This window comes from Erpetoichthys calabaricus, chromosome 12 (genome assembly GCF_900747795.2).
Source record: "Erpetoichthys calabaricus chromosome 12, fErpCal1.3, whole genome shotgun sequence".
In the NCBI taxonomy this organism is placed as follows: Eukaryota; Metazoa; Chordata; class Cladistia; order Polypteriformes; family Polypteridae; genus Erpetoichthys; species Erpetoichthys calabaricus.
Window position 1 is genome coordinate 109,189,830 of NC_041405.2, and position 24,712 is coordinate 109,214,541.

At 38.1% G+C, this 24,712-nt stretch overlaps 1 protein-coding gene across 3 annotated transcripts in view; it reads left to right on the top strand.

The window, feature by feature from the left end:
- The window catches only part of klf8 (Kruppel-like factor 8), a 101,390-nt gene extending 76,970 nt beyond the window's left edge, over positions 1-24,420 (top strand). For all 3 annotated transcript variants that reach the window (XM_028815993.2, XM_028815992.2, XM_028815994.2), the window contains 3 exons: positions 3,246-3,357; positions 18,823-18,962; positions 20,727-24,420. In XM_028815993.2, coding sequence (XP_028671826.1) covers positions 3,246-3,357; positions 18,823-18,962; positions 20,727-20,908 — 434 coding nt within the window. In that variant the 3' untranslated portion in view covers positions 20,909-24,420. The remainder of the gene's footprint in view (positions 1-3,245; positions 3,358-18,822; positions 18,963-20,726) is intronic.
- The last annotated feature ends 292 nt before the right edge of the window (positions 24,421-24,712 follow it).

Consider the following 24,712-nt stretch of genomic DNA (forward strand, 5'->3'; position numbering starts at 1 on the left):
ATACTATAACACATTGCTTTTCTCTTGCGCTGTAGGGGTGGATTAGAAATCTTTCAGTTGAGCAAGGCAAATTCACATTGTAACAAAGTAGCATAGGAGAACTGATCTGTTGTTGCATAATTTCATGCTATCTAGTATTAGAACATTAGAGCATTAGAACACTCTTGACGAGAACAGGCCATTCAGCCCAACAAAGCTCACCAGTCCTATCCACTTATTTCTTCCAAAAGACATCGAGTCGAGTTTTGAAAGTCCCTAAAGTCTTACTGTCTACCACAGTACTTGTTAGCTTATTCCAAGTGTCTATCGTTCTTTGTGTAAAGAAAAACTTTCTGTTTGTGCAAAAGTTACCCTTAACAAGTTTCCAACTGTGTCCCTGTGTTCTTGATGAATTCATTTTCAAATAACAGTCTCGATCCACTGTACTAATTCCCTTCATAATTTTAAACACTTCAGTCATGTCACCTCTTAATCTTCTTTTGCTTAAACTGTATAGGCTCAGCTCTTTTAATCTTTCCTCATAATTCAACCCTGTAGCCCTGGAATCAGCCTAGTTGCTCTTCTCTGGAACTTTTCTAGTGCTGCTATGTCATTTTTGTAGCCTGGAGACCAAAACTGCACACTGTACTCAAGATGAGGCCTCTCCAGTGAATTATAAAGGTTGAGCATAACCTCCTTGGACTTGTACACGTTAGGGTGCTATATAACCTAACATTCTGTTAGCCTTCTTAATGGCTTCTGAACACTGTCGGGAAGTCGATAGCTTAGAGTCCACTATGACTCCTAAATCCTTCTCATAAGATGTACTCTTGATTTTCCAACCACCCATTGTGTATTCAAACCTAACATTTTCACTTCCTATGTGTATACATTTACTGACATTAAATTTCATCTGCCACAAATCTGCCCAAGCCTGTATGCTATCCAAGTCCTTCTGTAATGATATAACGGATTCCAAATTATCTGCTATTCCACCTATCTTGGTATCATCTACAAACTTAACCAGCTTGTTACTTATATTCCAGTCTAAATCATTTATATATATTAAAAATAGCACTGACCCCTGCGGAACGCCACTGTTTACATCAGCCAATTCTGAAGAGGTTCCTCACACCATCACCCTCTTTTTCCTGTGTCTGAGCCAATTCTGCACCCATCTAAAAACATCATCCTGAACTCCCACTTCTTTTAATTTGATGCCCAACCTCTCATGTGGCACCTTATCAAATGCTTTCTGAAAGTCAAGATAAATAATATCATATGTAATGACATATATCTAGTGTTATTTATCTTATATGTTATACTTTTATACTTTTTATATTTTATTATACTACGAAGATGAGAGAGAAACAGTATTTCAATTCTCCTGTATGTTCTGCACATATAGTGAATTGACAATAAAAAGGCTTTTTGATTTGATTGATGCTCCACTTTGCTCGTATCCTTTTGTTGCCTCCTCATAGAATTCTAGCATGTTAGTAAAACATGACCTCCCTCTTCTGAACCCATGCTGACTGTTCAGAATAACTCCTGTCCTTGCCAGGTGTTGCTCAATCATATCCTTAATAATTCCTTCTATTAATTTTCCTGTGATGCATATTAAGCTTACTGTCCTGTAGTTACTTCGATCTGCCATGTCACCATTTTTATATAATGGGATGATATTTGCCATTTTCCAGTCCTTCGGGATCGGATTGGATTACTCCAAACAGTGGCATTAAAGGATTATTAATAATGCTGAATCCAAAGCTATATAACAAAGAAGACAATATTTTTATCCAAAATGGTCTTCTTATAGGACAGCTCCAATGTGTATATCACTTAACAACTCCAGTGATGCCATCTACAGTAAGGATCCTTCCTGTCCCTAATAGATTTTAGATAATTCTGATCTTGATGAATGCATGCAGTGTACAATTTTAAGATAATTGACAATGTGTTTTGTGCAAACTGATGAAGAATGTGTATTGTGAAGGTTGAAAGTCCATTTCTTGTCTGAGATTAATTAAGGCATCCTTTCTCTGTTGTTAAGTAAGATCATCTATTGGTACACACCATGAAATTAGTTAATGAAGGCTGGAAATGCTATAGATTATCCTCCTCTTTACAAGCTAAGATATATTCAAGAATAGGTATGATAGAAGAGTTAGAAAAATTGGGCATTTTGCTTTTGACACAATATCTAAAACCCTTGTCACACTTCACAACTTCTCAGTTGTGATCTTCGTTTACATAATCTTAGTGAGTTGTGGGCAAGCTCTCAAGACCGTCACTTGTGGAGTTTGACATCCTCAATGACTTAATCAGATCGGCCTGTGACTTGTTCCAGCAAAATCTGACAGGTCTTATTTCATCTTAAGTCATAAGGCAACCTCATATGTGTGTGTGAGAGATAAAAACCAGTGGACGCTCAGCCAAAATTACAATGTATACAATGTAGCCACAAGGCAAGAAGAAAATGGGAGTTCTCGACTGCAAAAACAGAAGTGAGGTGTGTCTGTCTGGTGCTTGGTGTTTGGTGTACCATGATAGAATGGAAAAAGGAAAAAGATAGGCCAAGACTGTGGCTTACTTTCCCATACCAAAAAAATAATAATAATTAATTCAGCCACTGGGTATTGTCAGACAGCACATCATTTGGAATACAAAACTGTTAAAAAGTCACAATGCAGTCGTTAAATATGTCATCCCCTGTGATTTCTAGTCATGTATTCTGGCATGCTTAAGGCGATGAATTCCAGCAAATGCAATTTGAAATGCTCACGAGCTAGAAGTTGTGTAATGTGCCACCACTGTAACATCATACATAAATAATGGTGTTACTGAACGTCTGTGTTTGAGGCAAAGTTAATCAAAGGAAGCACACACTGGGTGAATACAGAGGTCTGTAAAGATTCAATGACTTTATGATTTCCATGAATTAAATACTGGTATCTGTATCATTTTTAGGGTTTTCTCTCATTAATTGTTCTGTTTTTGTTTTATTTGTCTCTTTTAGGCACTAAACTAAACTGCAGTGTGATAATATGTTAACAGCAAAAAACTGAAGTTTTATTGAGATTTTGTTCAATTTAAGAACTTTTAGTTAAATTTATGTCTTGTGATTCATTCATTTGATTTTGTTTTGAATTCTTACATTTTTTTCTTCTGGATTGAAAAATGTGTTTGATGTAAAATGCCTAAATATATAAATCTGTAAATTAAATAATTGTTGTTTCTTATTTTTCCAATATTGTTTTCTGTAGTACGGATCAAGCCAGGCTCTGCTTCTCCAGTAGAAATTCACAGCGATAGTGATGTAGAAAGTGGCACAGAGACTGATTCGGTGTCCTGTCATCCATTGCATTCTGGAATGGAGTAAGTATTTTTGTTATTAAAGTGCAGTCTGATATAAAAGGGTAGGGAAAATTAAATGAGATATTTTAAAAAGGTAGTGTCTTGATCCAGTTATTCACTTTTCATGTTCAAGGTTCTCAGTTTTTCATTAACATATACTATTTAAAAGTCTTAACAAAAAAAAAAACAGAAGAGAAAGTATGTATTGTCAACAAGCATATATGTGTCTACCTGTTTTATATTTTTTTCCTAACTTAGAGTGTTCTTAGAATGTATTTGAACACTTTGAACAATTTCTTCCTGTCCTTGGCCAGGCATGAAAAGCATAACTATTTATTTATTTATTTGTGTATGTATGTATGTATGCATTTATTTATTTATTTATTTATAAAGCACTTTAAAAACAACATCAGGGCTGACCAAAGTGCTGTACAATAAAACCCAACATATAAGACACACAATGACCAAAAGGATAAAAGAAACAGAAACACATAAGAGCTGAAGAAATTCATAATAAAAAAGTACACAGATAGTCAACTAAGGTCATAGTCAACATCTCACACTGGGTCAAAGGCCAGGGAATAAAAGTGTGTTTTTAAATAAGATTTAAAGACAGCAAGGGAAGGAGCCTGCCTAATGTGAAATGGCAAATTGTTCCAGAGTTTTGGAGCTGCAACTGAAAAAGCCCAATCACCTAGGAGTTTGCATCATGTCTTAGGAACATGTAAAAACATCTGGTCTTCTGACCTGAGAGAGCAAGACGGTACATAAGGTTGCAGCAGTTCCGACAAATAAAATGGGGCCCAACCATTAAAGGATTTAAAAACAAATGTAAGAATCTTAAAATGGATTTGAAAACAAACTGGAAGCCAGTGAAGGGAAGCCAAAATTGGGGTAATGAGCTCTTGCTTGCTTGTACCAGTTAAAAATTGAGCAGTGGCATTTTGCACGAGCTGTAGGCAAGCAATGGAGGCCTGGCTAATTCCAAAAAAGACGTGTTTCAGTAATCTAGATGAGAAGTTATAAAAGCATGTATCACTGTTTCAAGGTTGCATTTAGACAAAACAGGCTTGATTTTTGACAGCCACCTCAACTGGAAAAGCAAGATTTTACCACTGTGTTCACATGGCTATTGTTTTAAAGTAGAATTTATTTTCACACCTAAATTTGTAATCATGGATTTCTCATATTGAGCCACAGTGGAAAGTTCGATGCAGGGGGTCCCGATGGAGCCATTGGTTCTAAAGAATATGACTTCTGTCTTGTTTTCATTAAAATGTAAAAAATGTATTGCCATCCAACTCCTGAAGTCAATAAGGCAATCAAGGAGGAGCTGGACAGAGCATGGACCAGGGCGCTTCAGAGGGAAATAAACTTGATAGTCATTTGCATAAAGATGAAAGGAAACACCATGTTTCCGGAAAATAGTGCCGAGTGGCAGCAGGTACAAGGACAACAGAAGCGGTCCCAGGATGGAGCCCTGTGGTACCCCCCCAGGGGAGGGCAAAAGAGATGGAGGCAAAATCATCGATGCTGACACAAAAAACATCTATCCAAGAGCTAGGACCTAAACCATTGGAGAGCTGAACCAGTGAACCCACCCACTGTTCCAGCCTGGAGATGAGGATCTCATGGTCTATAGTGTCAAAGGCAGCTGTTAAATCCAAAAGCATGAGTAGTACACAGTCACCAGAGTCCACTGCCAAAAGAATATCATTAAAAACCCTTAACAGAGTGGAATCAGTGCTGTAATGAGTTTTAAACCCAGAATGGAACACTTCCAGAATTGTAGGGCGGAGTGGTGGCTCTGAGGATAAGGATCTGCGCTGGTATCCTGAAGGTTGCCGGTTCGAATCCCCATCACTGCCAAAAGAGATCCTACTCTGCTGGGCCCTTGAGCAAGACCCTTAACCTGTAATTGCTCCAGGGGCGCTGTACAATGGCTGACCCTGCGCTCTAACCCCAAGGGGTATGCGAAAACTAACAAATTTCTAATACGAGAAATCGTATAAGATGAAATAAAGAACAAAAAAAAAAAAAAAAAAAAATCTAAGAAAGACTTCAGTTGGGTATAGATGACTTCTTCCAAAAGTTTAGACGAGAAAAGTAGCTTGGAAATAGGCCTAAAGTTTGACATAACAGAGTGGTCTAGACCCATTTTTTTTCAGGAAGGGTTGCACAACAGCATGTTTAAAATTTTTAAACAACACACTAGAGGTTAAACTACTATTAATAATAATAAGAATAGAAGGACCCAAGGTAGAAAAGACCTCCTTTAGTCGAGGAGGGACAACATCAAGGGGGGAGCCATGTGCATATGTGGTATATTGGGACTGTCCAGAGCAGGTTCTTGGCCGTCTTGTTAGGCTACTGTCTTTTTGACTTAAGGGGGTTTTCTGTGACTGAAAATGTATTGGACTAAATATACTCTGAAAAAACACTAACTTCAACTTTCAGTTATTCTCGCTGACTGGTACTATTTTCATACTTTTCAATGCTGAATTCTAAATAGCATTACTGAAGTAGATTTTTAGTGACAAATCTTCAAGTGACGCTGTGACTGAAGTTACACAAATTAAAGGGCACTTGGAAAACTTGCAAAATATCTCTGTATATTTGTAAGTTAAATCACTGTCTTAGGGATGTGTTGGCATCCCATACCATTATCATATAAAGTATGTGTCCACTTTACACTGTACTGAAGATAACTTTAAACTTGCCATAATTTAGGAATTCTAAATGGCAATTTATGTCGAACAACAAAAGATGTTTGACAATGTAAATTTTGCATAACTTAAACTTTTTTTTATTAAACATAACATAATGTTGCAGAATTGAAGATGCTACGATTTTTTGCTCGGAGTAACGAGGGTAGACAGGATTAGAAATGAGGAAATTAAAGGCACAACACAGGTATGACAGTTGGTGACCAAGGGAGAGAGGCTCAATTGAGATGGTTTGGGCACGTGCCGAGAAGAGAGGAGGAATACTTCAGGAAAAGAATGTTGAGGATGGAAATGCCAGGCAAGAGGAAAAGAGGAAGACCAAAGAGGAGGTTTATGGATGTGGTGAGGGAGGACATGAAGGCAGTCGGTATGGCAGAGAATGATGTAAAAGACAGGGATAGATGGAAGACGGGTGATCCGCTGTGGTGACCTCTAAATGAGAGCAGCTGAAAAGAGAAGAAGAACATAATGTTCCCACTTAAACCACTTCAGGATTGCCAAATACTGGAATTGTACCCAGCAGCATCAGACATAAGACAGGATGTGACATATTTAAAAATAGGGTGCCAGACCATCGCAGGGCCTGCTAATGTACATACCCATGCACACACAGAGCCAAATTACATTTGTCAGTACATAATGACCTTTGGAATGTGGCTGGAAAACCGCAATAGCCAAGTAACATCCCATGAAGGCAGTGGCCAGGTGCTGGATTAAAACCAGGATCTGTGTGGCAGTAGTGCCAGTAACTATGCTATTGACCCCCTTCTTTTTGACACCCACTGCACGCCCAACCTACCTGGAAAGGGGTCTCTCTTTGAACTGCCTTTCCCAAGGTTTCTTCCATTTTTTCCCTACAAGGTTTTTCTTTTGGGAGTTTTTCCTTGTCTTCTATCAGACAAATATTATGTTCTATCAAATGGTTGTGGTGAGCGCCCTCTTCTGCGCAGTGGTGTGCTGGGGAAGCAGCATAAAGAAGAGGGACGCCTCACGCCTGGACCAACTGGCGAGGAAGGCAGGCTCTATTGTAGGCACGGAGCTGGACAGTTTGACATCCGTGGCAGAGCGACGGGCACTGAGCAGGCTCCTGTCAATAATGGAGAATCCACTGCATCCACTAAACAGTATCATCTCCAGACAGAGGAGCAACTTCAGCGACAGACTGCTGTCACTGTCCTGCTCCACTGACAGACTGAGGAGATCGTTCCTCCCCCACACTATGCGACTCTTCAGTTCCACCTGGGGGGGTAAACGTTAAAATTATACAAAGTTATTGTCTGTCTGTATACCTGCATTGTTATCGGCATTATTATCACTCTTTAATTTAATATTGTTCTTTATCAGTATGCTGCTTCTGGAGTATGTGAATTTCCCCTTGGGATTAATAAAGCTATCTATCTATCTATCTATCTATCTATCTATCTATCTATCTATCTATCTATCTATCTATCTATCTATCTATCTATCTATCTATCTATCTATCTATCTATCTATCTATCTATCTATCTATCTATCTATCTATCTATCTATCTATCTATCTATCTATCTATCTATCTATCTATCTTCTTAGAGAGTCAAGGCTGGTGGGCTATCAAGAGGGCAGGGCCCGTTAAAGCCCATTGCGGCACTTCTTGTGTGATTTTGGGCTATACAAAAAATAAATTGTATTGTATTGTATTCTGCCTTATATGAAACAATGTAGGGTTTTATAAAATTGCAGCACAGGGAATTAAAGCAATAAAAATCACAAGTTAACTGTTCCTTAATAAAGAAATACAGCTGCCATTACACCCCGATTAATAACGTTATATGGATTTTCACAAACAAGAAGAGAGTCAAAACCTTTTGATATCAACTTTATTACTCCCAATTACTTTAGTCACTTAATCATTGAAGAACTACCAGCTAACTTATTTTTAACAAATTAGTAAGTCACACTAATTTATTGCTCTCTTTATGTTTTCTTTGAATCTTGCTTTTTGCTTCTTTCTTTGTCACACATCCAAATACTGTTTCTTTGTTCATTTGATTTACATTTCCCTGCCCTGTCAAAGTAAAAATAGGTGTGACAAATCTGAGCGTTTTTTGCAAAGCTCAGGTGCTTATTGCGTAATTGTTGTTTATGCTAAATAGGAGTTACCTCCACCTACAACTTGCTGAGTGAATGTACATTTTTAATGGAAACTTGGGTTTCATGTAGTATCTCCTGCTTATGAATGGCTTGAAGTGTTATAATCAAGGACCCGTATAGTAGAAAGTCAGTTGCTTTATTTATGTGTCACCTGGAGATCAGAATTCTTACTCACGCTTACACATAATAGCCCATACAACATAAATTACTACATACAGTAAGGAATATATAGTAACGACATTTAGCATTTACTTGGATGTTGCTGGTCCAGGAGTGGAGCACAACCTATGACATTGTGGTTCTTGCGACTCATTCAGTTAGAGTCCAAAAGCATCCAGACATCCCTGCAGATGCACAAAGATTCTTGAGAAGTGTGGTAGAACAACAGGGGCAGGCTCCAATATGGGGGATTCCCAAGAAGAATGGTTCATGGCTTGCTCAGGGTCACTGCCATTTATCCAGTGAGCCCTTCTCCTCAAGATACAGGAGGCAGCAGCAACAAGTGAATGCTTGGGGTGAATCTTGTTTGACACTTTCAGACATTTCTGTTAATGATGAGGTGAATGCTAAAAAATGTAAAGAAATGGATCTCTTTAACAATTTCTGATCAAGGCCTCCGTTTGTTGTCCTAGTTACAATATCTAAAAATATATACTGTATATCATTTTATTATCCAGAGATGTTTTATGTTTAGCATCAAATTGATGTTTATCAGAAGGCCTCCAGTTTTTGCTGAACATACCCCGGTGCATGTAATGTTACATCATTTTTAGTAGTTTGTATACTTTAGGTCATGTTCACCTACCTGCCTCTGTTGATTTTCGATTTGCCCGTTTTTCTTAACCACATAGGCATTTTAAAACAGTAACGCCAATCACCTGCTTCAAGACTGTGAATACTGCCTCATGTTTATACATTCTTTAAAATAATATGTTTTAATAATAATGTTTTAAATTGGAATGCTGATGGCAGTTTGTGCCTTAATAGGTGCACTTTAGGCAATTTGACTAGGCTGAAACTGTAGTCATGGGCTTTAATTGCAGCAGCTTCTTATTTAGATTGTGGGTGCATTAAAAACACACAAGCACTCTTATGTCATCTTTGTAGAGCTATACCTGTATGTGTGTCTGTTGACTGGCTAAGTTCACCAAGGCACCCGTCTTCCACTTTTCCATGAGGCATTTTCATGAGTTAATTGGACACTTTAAACTGTGTCCGAATGATTGTGGGTGTATGTACTTGTATGCGTGAGCGTGTCTTGTGATGGATTGGCATCCCGTCCAGGGCAGGCCTCCACCGTTTCCCCAGTGCAGGGTGGCAAAGTGAATGGATGAATAAATGGATAGATGGATGGAAAATAATTAATATCCTAAAATAAAAGACCATATCTCTGTCATCCCATGATCAAGGGAATGCAATATTTTGGAACATTTTCAATGGATCCTCTGCAAAGGCTATCCATTTTCTACAAAGTGTAACTTACATTTATTTGAGAAAAGGGTGTAAATGTAGAATGTTCTACTGTTTATTGTATCTTGTATAAATGCTTTATTATAAAATAAGACTGATGGAGCACAATGAAATGTACAGACCCTACAAAAATAGGCAAATTATACATTGTTTCTTACTGAGACTCTTGAAGGCCATTCAACAAATGCTGATTATAAACTTTATTTTATTATTCTGTAGTACGAGAAGAAGCTAAAAATTTCAATGAATAGCAGCCCAAGCACTAGTAAAATATTGAATACAAATTTCAACCTGAATGTTGCTTGCTGTGCTGACAGCTTATTGCGTTGCTCTCTCACAATAGTGAAACGGGAGTCAGGTTTTTGTTCTTCTAATACGACACTGCTAAAATGCTTGCTTGATTGTAACTTTGTTTAATTTATAGAGCATTCCATTTTTTATCTTTCTGTTCTTTAAATTTGAGAAAATGTATCAAAACCCTCCCAGCACCTTGTATGCCTTTCTAAGATGTTATATTACTTACCTGCACCATAAAATTTTGACTAAGCTTTCAACACAATTTGACCGTGTCAGAAGGATGTCCGTCTGTCTTTGTGTGCCTTTATGCCAGGATGTGAGTCTAAAGATTAGCTTGCAGAATTTTACTAGTAAAAATATAGCTTTATGTAGGAAGAGTCAAGTAGATGGATACTGTACATCAGTTTTTTTTTGCATATACAGTAGATAGATAGATAGATAGATAGATAGATAGATAGATAGATAGTAGCTCAAAATCTAGCTCCAACTTTACCACAGTAATATTTACACAAATGCTTGTTATTACCAACACATCAAATCACAAGTATTTTCTGTTATCCAAAGGCACTGCTAAATGATCATCTGTTAAGTCGTACTTTTCTTACAAAGTTTTCTCTTAATTTATTTTCTCCCCATCTGTAGTAATCATTTTGTAATGTATGGCTTTTTCATACTACTCGTGCTTACTTCTCATATTTCTGTTTATCCTGAAATTATATTTTAAATTAAAAACCATGGGATCCTCCATTCCTCTATTAAACATCATCCATGTAGAGTGAATTAACATTTCCATTTTGGCCACATATTCTTTCGTTTTCATTATGAAAAAATAGTGCCCCACAATGAGCACATTGCTGATCTAACTTTTGTAAGTTGCACTCCTCAACCAAACATTGATGTAAAGATGTAAAAGCAGTGTTTGCATATGAGTGGAAGATGTGAGTATTTGACGTTCTCCTCATTTCTCTATCGTTGTCGTTCTTCTATTCTGTTTCATGGAGTATTTAGCCAAATGCTCAATGACATAGTATTCAGGGTTACCTTTCATCGCTCTTCATCACTGAAGCGGCCTCCTCTGTTTGGTTTGATGGTCAGGAAGTGTCATCATGGGAGTTTGTCGTCATTCCATTACGGTGTGTAGCATTGTATTTTGCAATTGTAGCGATGTCTTTGGTGTGAGGATACAAGAACAAGTCAGTTTGCGCAAGAATTTGTCTATCTTTGTTATGTATGCATTGTTTATCCCGTACTTGACGCTCAGCAGATTGCACTGCTGTTTTTCCCCTTCCGATGAGCAGCCTCTACAATGCGTGTCATACTCAGCAGATGTTGTTGCTGTTCTTTTCCTTCCTGCCATGTCACCCTCTTGAGTAGTTTACCATATCAAAGAAACAAAGCCTGAAAAATTCATAGAGGTGGCTGCTACCCAAATTTTTTACTTCACCAGCACATATCACATCATAATATTCCCATTAAAACTAAGATTAAGGTTCTAGCTGCAATAGTAATTGTATGAAGACAGACACAGCCGTTAGCATTATATATATATAGATTTCTTTAAAGACATGCAATATGGCATAAAATTTATACATAACATTATTAAGCACTTTGAAAATTATTTATGAATGTAGAGCACTGGTGCTTCTCAGCAGTGATGAACAAGAACCAACTGTGAAAAGGATACCAGTCCATCACAAGGCCCACTCATACACACAGCCAAAGTCATTTGAGGCCAAGTTTGAATTAATCTAACACACGAGTCTTTACAATATGGGAGGAAAATGATAGTGTTTACTGATAAATCTATGTGGATGCTTAGAGGCAGCAAAGACTCTACACAGACAGTGGCCACTGTGCTGTCTCTTAGAAATTACATCACAATACTTTTGATGTCTTGATAATTATGTTTATCAGTGTGTATTAAAGAGGAAACTAAACATGCATTTAAAAAATATGTTATGTATAAACATCTACATGTGGAAGTGTGTGTGTCTGTCCAGCCCGGAAGTGAGAGGTGGAGTCGGGGTAAGGGCTCGCTTAGCCACTAATAACACAAGTGAGGCCAGCACGTCAGCAAAATGAAACCTCCAAAGAAAGACAAAAGTCGCTTAGCCGATAACATCGGCAAAATGTTATCCCTTTTAATTTTCCTTCCCCGCTAATACACAAGCGAGGTGAGCACATCGTCAAAACAAAACCTCTGAAGAAAGACAAAGTGGCTTAGCTGCTAACATCAGCAAAACGGTATCCTTTTACTTTTCCTCCCGCTGCTAATGAATAAGCAATGCGAGCACGTCAGCAAAACGAATCCTCCTAGGAGTGAGATGCCCAGAGTAGTTCCTTTCTATTACCTGACATCTCTAAATTTCAGTTTTTTTTCTGACCATTTCAACAGTTTCTAGGACCCCCGGGCTTTTTACAGCACAGGCTTACACAGCTAATATTATATATACATATATACTGTACATATGTATACATTTCAACAATACTGCATGTTTATCTCTAGTGCAGTTGTGGTTGGTTTAATGAAAAACAAGAGAAATTCAATATTTGGTTTGCTTCTAAGATTAAGAACACTTTAATTTACTGTTGCCATTTTTTTTTCCATGTTAATTCAGAGTCATTACTAAAGCACACAGAAATTGAAATTAGATCATTTTTCGTTGTAATAAATGATTAGCCACATTTTTTGTAATTAACTTGTGCAGCCAGCCGTTGTGTATGCTGGACATTCCCCAGAATTTGTTTTTTAAGTGCAATAAAACATCTACAGAACTGCCTTTTTCTGATTAAAATTGTAAAAAAAAAATTCTCTGACCACAATTTTATTTTTTTTTTAATTGACCCTCTTTGAGTAAATTAATTTACTAAGACTAGACAAAAATAAAGAATAGATAACATCAGCATTGCACAAAAATACGCCCAACAGTTTCCAGTGGTGTGCGAGGCTGATGTGTCTGCTGACACTGCACAAACATTGGCACACTCACTTAGTAGATTTTGTCCCATAAACGTTTGGATTCTTGTATGTCATGTTTGCTAGCACAGTCCAAAGCATAACTGCGAATGGCGTCATTTCAGTTCACCACACCTAACGGTACGCCTCCATCCCTTGAATCCATTATAAATTGGCTCAGTGTAAGTGCGCAGCTGTGTGTGCAGAAGTTTACCCTGTGACACAATTGATGGGTTCCTTCCTGCCTTGCACATCATGCTGCCAGGGTGGGACAGAATAAACCCCAGCACCTTAAGATCCTGAACTGGATAATTGGATTAGAAGGTGGATGTATTTGTAATAATCCTGATTAGCAATGCTACGTCATTTACAGTTTTGAGATTTCCTTCATGCAAGGAGACACCATCTCCCTCGTGGTATACTGGTTAAATCATAGGATATTCCAATTTATGTCATTCCCAATTTACCTCCTTTTTTTAATTAATAAATTATGTTCATCTTGAATTGAGGTGCATTTATTGAATTCTTTTTATTTTTCACATATAGCTTGATGTCTGTGACTCACCACCTCTTGTTCTAAGAAGGCAGGCTGTGCTTTGAATACAGAAACTGTCAAAATGTTAGAAACCTGGCTGTGTTCAGTTGGCCTGAGCTCCTCCCTATCTTGTGTTCTTGCACTGTTGCCCTGTGTGAGAGGCCTGTTGCCATGGTGGTGGTTTACAAAAGAGATGATGTGGCCAATGTTGGCTTTTAGTTACGCCCCCAAGTATTTTTCTCAGTCTGATTAAATAGATGTCTTTAGTGTAGAGGGGTGTTTTAATGTTTAGCTAATATATATATTTATTAACTTCATTTTCCATATCCCAGCAATAAGTTTTCAGGGTGTTAACAGGATTACGCAACTGACTTGTCTGCTTAGTGACTTGACGCCCCAGCTTTTATTGAGAAAGAACAACTGACTTGGGCTTTTGCCAATGAGGAAGAATTTGTGAAAGCTTTCAGGAGTGAGCTGATGGCGCCCTCTGCTGTTAGAAGTCTCACAGTGCACTCACGAAAACCTCCAGGAAAGGGTTACATATGCTCCATTTGTAGTGTACCAATTTAAGCCGAGGTAGTCTGTATTTTATAAATGGAATATGAAAAAAATAGTATTTAAGAAATATAAAATTACATTAAATAAGAAAACATGAAAAATTAATTTTCTGTGGTCCAAAATCAATTGTTTTAGCAAAATTAATTGTTTTAATAACAGATTCTGTAAGCAAGTGCTTATACTTTTTTTTTAGTCACTTTGGGTGTTTACGTTTGCCATTTCTTTCAGGTTTACTTTTTATTTCAAATTGCTTCCTAGATGATTTCCACCACCATACCTCTTTTTATTTCCATTAATCCCATATCTTTTTGTGTGACTAATGAGAAGTTATTTGTGTTTGTTATGCTTTACTTCATCAGAAACTTCAGACATCTTGCCGCCTTTAAATTCATAGCAATTACTAACAGCATTTGTCAAGCCTGGTTGAAGTTGTAACACAATTTAATATCCATATTACTAAACGAGAATGGTAAACCAGATATGGACGCAGGGACATGGGCTGTGGTCGCAAAAGACGTAGTGCGCAGGCGCCACACAAAGCCCCCCTCCAAGCAACGGAAAATAAGAAATGAGGCGCCGCGCCCATAGCACACAAAAAAGGAGTCAGACGCAGGTGCCACACAAACCCATGGCACACAGCGCCACACGAAGCCCATAGCACACGAAACGGGACACACAAAAAAAGAGGATTCAGACCCACGACACACAAAGCCCCCCTCCACTAACAGAAATAAGAAATGAGGCAACGCGCCCCTAGCACACCGAAAACAAAGGAGTCAGACGCAAGCGCCACATAGCACACGAAACGGTACGCACACAAAAAAGAGGATTCAAACCCACAACACACAAAGCCCCCCTCCACTAACAGAAATAAAAAATGAGGCAACGCGCCCCTAGCACACAAAAAAAAAGGAGTCAGACGCGAGCGCCACACAAAGCCCATTGCACACGAAACGGGACAGACTACGGACATAGCACACGAAACGGGACGTACACAAAAAGGAGGATTCAGACCCACAACACACAAAGCCACCCTCCACTAACAGAAATAAATAATGAGGCAACGCGCCCCTAGCACACAAACATAAATAATAAATGAGACACAAAGCACCCCTCCATTAACAGAAATAAGAAATGAGGCAACGCGCCCATATCACACAAAAAAGAGGAGTCAGACACACAACCCCAAAGTGAAACGGGACAGACTACGGACTCCACACACGGTCACCCGTCGAGCCCGAGATTGAGGCTCAAAAACGGAAGAGCAACCAAAAACGAACACTCGAGATCATACAAACACCCCACACATACGGACAACACAACATATTTGAATCAGATTATCCCCGCCTAACAGTGAAACGGGACAGTCTAAGGAGTCCACAAAACTTCACAAATCAAGCCCGAGATAGTACTGAAAAAGAGGACTCACACCCCCACACCACAGTTAAACGGGACAGACTACGAAGTCCTCAAAGGGTCACACATCAAACCCAACATATTACAGAAAGAGATTTCTGTTTCGGAAAACGGCAGATACTACAATAGAAGCATTCGCCTACAACTCGCATCTGAAATCAACGTACAGACTATACAGCACATTCCACGCACTTCTAAAAAGACGCACAGCGACAAACGACGTCATACATAAACAACAAGAGACCGGACTACAATACATATACAGGCGCGACACCTGATGGGTAATACTATGAAGAAACGAACAGTCCGTATTAAACATAATATTAAATTAAAGAAAGAAAATAATGCAGGTGACAAACAGACAATAGCTTTGTATAATAATGTTAAATGTTAACGTTTACCCCCCCCCCCCCCCGCGTGGAACTGAAGAGTCGCATAGTTTGGGGGAGGAACGATCTCCTCAATCTGTCTGTGGAACAGGACAGTGACAGCAGTCTGTTGCTGAAGCTGCTCTTCTGTCTGGAAAGTGATCAATAAATAAAAATAGAAAAATAAAAGTAGAAAAGCACTCATACACATACAGTCATACACGGAGCTGCTGGAAACAAAGGAAAACTTTATAAAGGGATTAATGAACGGGGACAAACACATGGAGAGCGGGTTACAGATGATGAAAACTGAAATGCAACAGCTTCAAAAAAACCTAGACACGAAACACATGCACACCGAGATACAGAATATAAAGGCAGAAACAACGACGGTTAAACGTCCATACCACACAGCGCAGGCGGACCCGTAGTCCACAATGCACCGCATAATAGTACGGACGGAGCTCCGTTTTAACAGTGGGGGGCCCCAGAGTGACACGGGCGAACGCTCCGTATTAAACGTGCGTCATCCTCACACGTGGCTGCCCAGCGGGCACGGGTTCAAAACGCCGGGGGTAGGCGAGCGAAGCGAGCAGGGGGCGGAGCCCCCTTGTTTTAATATAAAAGAATAAAACACCACATAAAGTACTGAAAACCAAAAACGGGACTGAGGATTAATTGATAAGGGTCAGCAATATAACTGAGTTTTTAAAAATAATTGTAAAAGCAGACAGTGTTGCAGATGCCATAACGGATTCAACAGGCCTGTTCTAAAGCAGGGGCTAAAGACTCAATCATCCATGATGCATTGCTTTGTCCCATGGATCATCCATCATTTATTATGATTTACTTATTTGGCTGACTTATGGTTGGTCACATTTCTTTTGTTTTTCCAGTTGGGGCACGGGCAGGTCAAGTGACTTGCTCACGGTCACACAGCATTAGCGGTTGGATTTGAGCCCACACTTCAGTGTCTGAAGTCCAAAGCCTTAACCCCTATGCCACACTGCCTGCCCATGAGGTTGAATGATCTGAATCTAAGGATGTTGAGTGAGTCGGTCCTGATGACAGTCTGGGGGCAGGAACAGTAATACATTTCTAAACCAGAGGAAGCATCTTGATGCAAATGATCTCCATTTTTATTGATAACTAATGCAGAGTTGATAACACTAGAGTGGTATGAATGGATTTGTATGATTTTACTTAACGCATGCACCACTGAATGTTTTTTATTTGGAAACCAACAAACAAAGAATTGCATTGGTCAAGCCAAGGTTGTTTGGAAGCACATGCCACCTTTTATATATCACACATGAGTGATTATCATCCCATTTTTGATATATTTCTAAGGCAGCAGAGTGTGCTGTCACAAATTGGAACAATATGGCCCTGTAGTGCCAGTATAGTTGCACTTTTGGTACACTCTGGAGAAATGGTGGCTATGTCTTGTATTTGGAAACCAGTGGCCCACAAAATTTGTTTGAGCTTTGCTACAGATTCAGTGTTGAAAGTTGTCCAAAACATGCAGAACAGATTTAACATGGACCGAAGTACTGACCCTGCAGCAACATCAGAAGTGAGAGGATTGTAATTTGAAGTTTGTTTCCCTGAAGCAAAATATAAATTTCTTGTAATAAGATAACCACAAAGCAACCCCAGGGCTGTTAAGGAAAGGGTCTTAAGTACGATGCCATTGAAAAACCTGATAGCTTACCATGGGGGGAAAGTCCATTAGTGTCTTCTGGAATTTGTTGCAATTTAATTCTTTTATGGCAGATGACACACTTACCTTCAGTAATCAGTGAATTACTATAGATTCAATACAATTTCCCTAAATATGTCATTATTCATTACAATTATTTTTGTAATTGTAATTAGAGATTTTAAATGAGTGTAACAAGTTTCAGATCTAACCATTCTGTATGCTTTCATCTCTACAGTCTCATTTTATGTGAATACAGGAGTTAAAACTAACAAGTATATTTAGCACATGTAGTCATCCGTTTCTGATCTCAGTTCTCATTCCGCATGGGGAAGTAATGCCAATCAGTTACAAGCTTTAATCAGTCCAATAGCATGTTAATCAAACATATCTTTAAGATGTACCATGAAACTGGCCTGAAAAGTTTAAGACACTCCAGTCTTTGAAAGGTAAGGGCCCCCTACTTTGGTTTACACCAGTACTTCTGTCATACATTATTAAAGAGCAAACAGAAGGAGCTTCATTCATCTACTTGGTGTTGCAACACTCAGATGTTCTGGCTTTGTAGATCACATACAAGAAAAAATTAAGAAAGTTAAAACAGTTTTCACTTGAACTGAAACAATGTGTAATATACTGTACTTGTGTGTTTTGTTCTACATTGAAATAGTGCCACAGTGCTGGAAATGCTGATCTCTCATTTTTGTTCCACTTTTCTTGGTGAGGGGGATAAATGCCATCATATTGAGGTAGCTAGACTGAACTTGTGTCTGCCTTCCACTCTTACGCTTTCGGGTGGTCATCTCACATGGAGGGTATAATGTTGCTAGTTCATGTTAAGCCCAACCCAGGCTATATTGTATGTCATTCATGCACAAGGATTTAGCTAACAAACACCAATGCTAAGTCTCTTTCTGTTCTGAGCAAAGTTCAACTTACTGAGCCTAATTTTGAGTTGTTCTTTAGAAGGCCCATTTTGAAATAGGAAACTTTATCAGGGCACAAGGCTTCTGACAGACATTGGGGAAAACACACGCTCCTTCACTCTAAGGTCACAGGAGGCGGATTATAAAAGTCGCAAATATGATTCACCCTGATAATAGAAATGCAGTTTTTCTTTTCACTTCTATCAAAGATTTACATTTTGACCATCTTGGCATTTCAAAAATCTGTTTTTACAATGTTATTGTAATTGTAACTATTTTTTTAAAGCATGAAACTATTACCTCAACTAAGTGGGAGCAGACTTATCCAGTTTGTTTCCCTTGATGTTCAGTTTGTTTACCCTGGTTCAGATTAGTAATGTACGCGTGTCCCTCTTCTCCAGTTCAATGCCTGACATGCTGCCTCCAGAGGTGGAATCTCCAGAGATGAAAAGGAGACGCGTTCACAGGTGTGACTATGATGGCTGCAACAAAGTATACACAAAGAGCTCTCATCTCAAGGCACACAGAAGGATACATACCGGTATGTTGTTACAAATCTCCTCCGAGAACTTTTAAAGAACAAGGGATAGGATGTAAACATCTTGTCTGTAAAGGTCAGAGTGAGTGTCACTTGAGTAGTGCATCAGTAATGGTGTGATGCATGTAAGTTTAGGTACTGGTAAGTGATGCACTTTAGTTTAGGTACTGCAAAAATGCATCTATTAATTACTTACCCGTACATAGCAAGAGGCTTCTTTTGGTTTTAATGACACTTACAAAGCATCAGTAAAATGATTATTCATCTGTGCTGTGTGGCCTACTACAATAACTTCAGTGCGGAACGTCAGAAGTGTCTTAAGTGAGACATATTTCTTTTGATATGGCTTACTTCAATATATGGCCTGTGAATTTTACCAGCATATCAAATGCCACAGTGCACAGAGATGAATAACCACTTCACTGATGATTTGTAAGTTTCATTAACACCAAAAGAAGCCTTTAAGGTCTTGTTACATTAGAACAATCTAGATGAGAACAGGCCATTCAGCTCAACAAAGCTTGCCAGTCCTATCCACCTGCTTCTTCTAAAATAACATCAAGTCAAGTTTTGAAAGTCCCTAACGTCTTACTGTCTGCCACAATACTTGGTAGCTTATTCCATGTGTCTATGGTTCTCTGTGTAATGAAAAACTTCCTAATGTTTGGGGGAAATTTATCCTTAACTAGTTTCTAACTGTGTCCAGACGTTCTTGTTGAACTCATTTTAAAGTAACAGTCTCGTTCCACTTTACTAATTCCCTTCATAATTTTAAACACTTCAATCACGTCTCCTATTAATCTTCTTTTGCTTAAACTGAAAAGGATCTTCTCTGGACTTTTTCTAGCGCTGTTACAGTGCATCCGGAAAGTATTGACAGCGCATCACTTTTTCCACATTTTGTTATGTTACAGCCTTATTCCAAAATGGATTAAATTCATTTTTTTCCTCAGAATTCTACACACAACACCCCATAATGACACAGCCAAGATATCAAAGGAGTGGCTTCAGGACAACTCTGTGAATGTCCTTGAGTGGCCCAGCCAGAGCCCAGACTTGAATCCGATTGAACATCTCCGGAGAGATCTTAAAATGGCTGTGCACTGACGTTTCCCATCCAACCTGATTGAGCTTGAGAGGTGCTGCATATAGGAATGGGCGAAACTGGCCAAGGATAGGTGTGCCAAGCTTGTGGCATCATATTCAAAAAGACTTGAGGCTGTAATTGCTGCCAAAGGTGCATTGACAAAGTATTGAGCAAAGGCTGTGAATACTTATGTACATGTGCTTTCTCAATTTTTTTATTTTTAATAAATTTGCAAAAATCTCAAGTAAACTTTTTTTACGTTGTCATTTTGGGGTGTTGTGTGTAGAATTCTGAGGAAAAAATGAATTTAATCCATTTTGGAACAAGGATGTAATATAACAAAATGTGGAAAAAGTGATGTGCTGTGAATACTTTCCGGATGCACTGTATGTCTTTTTTCTAGTCCAGAGATCAAAACTGCACACAGTACTCCAGATGAGGTCTAACCAGTGTGTTACAAAGCTTCAGGAAAACTTCTTTGGTCTTATCCTCCACGTACAAATAAATGAGTAGCCAATGCAGTATCTAAACTAAAGTGTTACTGAAGAATGGAAAGAAAATATTCAGGTGTCTCAAAATATGACATATTGGAGCTTTCCAGATTTGGGGGTGAGTCAGGATCTGTTAAAATGAAGGCAGGGAATTCTGCAACTAAATTTGTTCTTTTGTTTGGTTTTCAGGAGAAAAGCCATACCACTGCACTTGGGAAGGATGTACATGGAAGTTTGCCCGTTCCGACGAGTTGACAAGACACTTCCGCAAGCATACAGGCATAAAGCCTTTCCGTTGTTCAGATTGTGACCGTAGTTTCTCACGCTCTGACCATCTGGCTCTACACCGGCGCCGGCATGTAATGATGTGAGATCAAGGAGGGAGTAGCAGCACATTCCCTTGTCGTTCTGGGGGACCCTTTCTGTCTTTGACATAGTGCCCTCTGCTGGCTCTGGGGCAGACTTCACAGGTGCACACTGTGAATCTGCCATATTTCCTGGAATTAAGGGTTTAGGTGGGAGGATGCAGAGGAAAGAGATTGGAATGCAACCACAAAAAAAAAAATTGTTCAAATTGTGTCCATCATTTGTGGATGTTTTCCAGGCCCAATTCCCCTTCATCTTAACCCCTGAAAACACTTGTGTGCGTGATGCCAACCTGTGGGCTGTTTGGTGGTTGCCAGTTTTGATTTGTATTTATTTTTTTTTTTAAATTAAGCCAGTAAGGTGTGCGGGTTAATAACACATCTTTTCCCACAGAGAAAACATACAAAAATCAAAAAGCAGGAGGGACAAAACTGTTTTGCACTGGGCGTACTCAAATAAAAATCTGTTACTGAATAGCAAAGGCTGAGGTTCATGAGACTAAAGAATCAGAAATGGCAGGTTTTTTTGTTTGTTTTCATTTTTCTTTTTTGTGCTCTAACATAATTGCCCACAATTAAACTGTATTAATGTAAATAAAATAATGTATATGTGTAATTGAAGTTCTAGGGTTATTGTATTAATTAATGATAGCAGTGACAGCAGCCGTATTTCTGATTCTTCCAGTCTCTTGCCCCTCTGTCAGAACTACCCAGTCTTTTTAAATCATGAAGCACTGCTTTGATGGGGTTTCCTTACAAAGTTCAGCTTAGCTGGACTCAACCGAAATGGCACCTGTGGATGCCTTTAGAATAAAAGAAATAAACGAGCAAATGAAAGAGTGCGGAAGAGATAGAGGATGTTTTTAGACTGTGAATTTTTCCTGTTTTTTTTTTCTTTTTAAATATATTAGTACAACAAAAGAAATTCAGTATTTTTCAAATCTCTACGAAAAAGAGAAAAAATGACATATAAATGTTCCAGGCAAAATGCTTGTGCTAAAAATAAAAAGTAATAAAAAAAAACAAAAAAAAAACCCTTTCCCTATTGATTTCTCTTATCTTTGAGTATAGCGATGGGCCACATCTTACAATGTAAAATATATCATGTACACTTTTTTGAATTCAGAAATTTTGTATCTGTGTCTGAAAGACGACAGAAGTCATAAAGAGTAGTTCTTAATAGCGATGCTTAAACCCAAAACGGGGGGATCTTAGTGCCAATCAATGAGAATAAATGGCCAACCATCTTCCAAATCAATGGCGAAGATGTGCTATAGCCCTAAAGCTGGTCTCCAGCGTGGTGGGCCTCTGCGCTCACGTTAACGCTTCTGAGTTGCTGTGATGCGATTATGTTTGACCTTTAGTGATATTAGATCTTATCGTTTTAAAATGACTGTGAAAAAGTAACATTTAATGCACACGTCATCCAATAAGAATACCTTGATCTTTGTTGGAGGTTTTTTTTTCTTTCTTAAATAAAGTTCATGGCATTACATGAAGCAAGTTCACCATCCGCCACACACTAGATTTTAATTTATAAACTTTGGGATTTTTGTAAAGGTGGCTCATCATGACGCTTGCTTGCTTTCTTTCTTAATACATCCTTAATACAAGTTACGAGTCCCACTCCCCAGCTTCTTTTCTGCTCTACTTGTTGGTTAAATTCTTGCCTAATGGGTCAAACTGTGACTCTTTTTTTATTGCACAGTTTTTATTTTTTTTTAAGGGTTTAACAAATATGTGTTGTATACATTTTAATGCTGCAGAGAATCAAGAGAAAAGCAGGGGGCGGGCGGGGGTGTTTAAGGAGTATTATAAGAAGCTACAATTTTCTGTTTTCCTCATCTTTGAAATTGCTTCTCGATACCAATATTTGTTTATGAAAAGGGCACTTTGTTGTTGTTGTTGTTGTTTTTTTTTTTAAATACTCCATAATGTTTTATTTAAACAAACTAAATATACTTTTTTTTTTTCCTTTGAGCATCAGCTGTCTTTGTATGCTGATGCCTCCTGTATATAAGTGAGTATAGAATTCTATGGAGAATTACCTGCATTTTGACTTTGCTGTTTGTATTAAATATAACTTTGTAAAAAAGAAAGCAAATACATTACCTAAAATCATAAAGACAAAAAGAAACAGTATATGCCATTTCACGTGTGTAGTTAAAAAGAGCCATGTGGAGGTGTGCCCTGTCCTAAGTGCTCTGTGTGTCTTGACGCTATGTGACGGTACTGACTGCCCTCGTTTCAGAGAGGGCACCTTTGAGTGTTATCTTGGAGGGTTTCTGAATAAGAAATAAGATGCTGGCTCAGATTTATTTGTTTTTGGTCTCCTAATTCATCCCACTCCCTTGCTAACAGTTGAATAATTTCTTGGGAAGTATAAAAGCTGTGCCGTTTTGTATTGCCAGCCCTGTAACTTGTTGTCCAGATGTTGTTTCATCAATAACTTCCAGTGTGTTCAGCATTCAGCAGCAATGAAGGGTGGCAGAAGAGAAAAATCAACGAGACAAAATGTCCCATTCCTCCACTTACGTAAATGTTCTGCTTTCACAAAGTTTTCTGTTAGTTCATTTATTTGCATACAATATGTAATCTTGTTTTTTTAGCACTGTTAACAAGTGGTGGGCAAATTTTAGCTATATTGTTTATTTTGTAAGAGTAGAGTTGCACATTGTTGCCAATAGACAAGGTATGTTTCCCTTAACAAGCGGGAGATTTTGTTCCATACATATTGGACTTACAGCATTATTTTGTAACAATGAATGCATCACAAGATGCATGTGAAAAATGTTTACAGGCAAGAAGAAATTACTGCCACTTAAATGCAAATTTGTGGTAGACATTGACATCAGTTTTAAATGATGAGACTGTTAAGCATTGATATTTGGTTGAAAGTTTCACTTTATCCAAGCACTGAATTTTCTAAATCTTTGAATCTAAACTCATGTGATAACACTAACGCAACAAAAGAAAATCTGTGAATTGTCAAAAAAATGGTAGAACTTTTGCTTTTATTCCCACCCAAATAATACTGTAGGTTTCAAATAGCAACAGCAAGCAGAATTTCTTTGAATGCCAAGCAGAGCAATTAAAACATCTTTTAAATGCCATTTGTTCCAAAACGGCTCATTTACAATTTAAGGATATCCTTCATACACAACCCGTTCATCTACGGGAAGCCAGCTAAAACTGCTCTTAACATTTTGCTTCTTCGGTTTGTACACATTTTTGTTGCTTCTAAGTTATAATCTTAAGCTGTTTTCATTTAATAATACTAGTTATTTAAAATTGAATGCAGTAACTTATCGGCCAGTAATGTTAAACATGGTGCAATGCAGTTCACTCTTTAATTTTTTTCCTTTCTTTGTACAGAACAAATCTTTAAAAATCAGTGAGGAATATGAAAGTTTTTGATACTGTGAGAAATTGTGAACTTATATGTTTTCATGTAAAATCATACATTTTTCCTCGCCTCTTTTTTTTTTTTTATTTTAGAATAAAGTTTTTGGTGGTAATACGGCTTTCTCTGTTCTTCAAACTTGTTTGTATACTTTTTGTGTCTGTGAACATTATTAATTGAGCACGGACTGTTGGGTGATTCCTTTCTAGTTCTTCGTTAGTTGGTGTGATGTTCTACTCTGACAGATCTACAGCTCTGAGAGCTTCGACTTTAGCAAATTTAAAATGAAAAGTTAATTCTATTGATAGAACTAGAATGAATGATGAAATTCTGATTCACATATTACGCAAGATTTATCAAATATGATGCTTGCTTGGTTTTTAATATTTTTTAATTGTATGTTATGA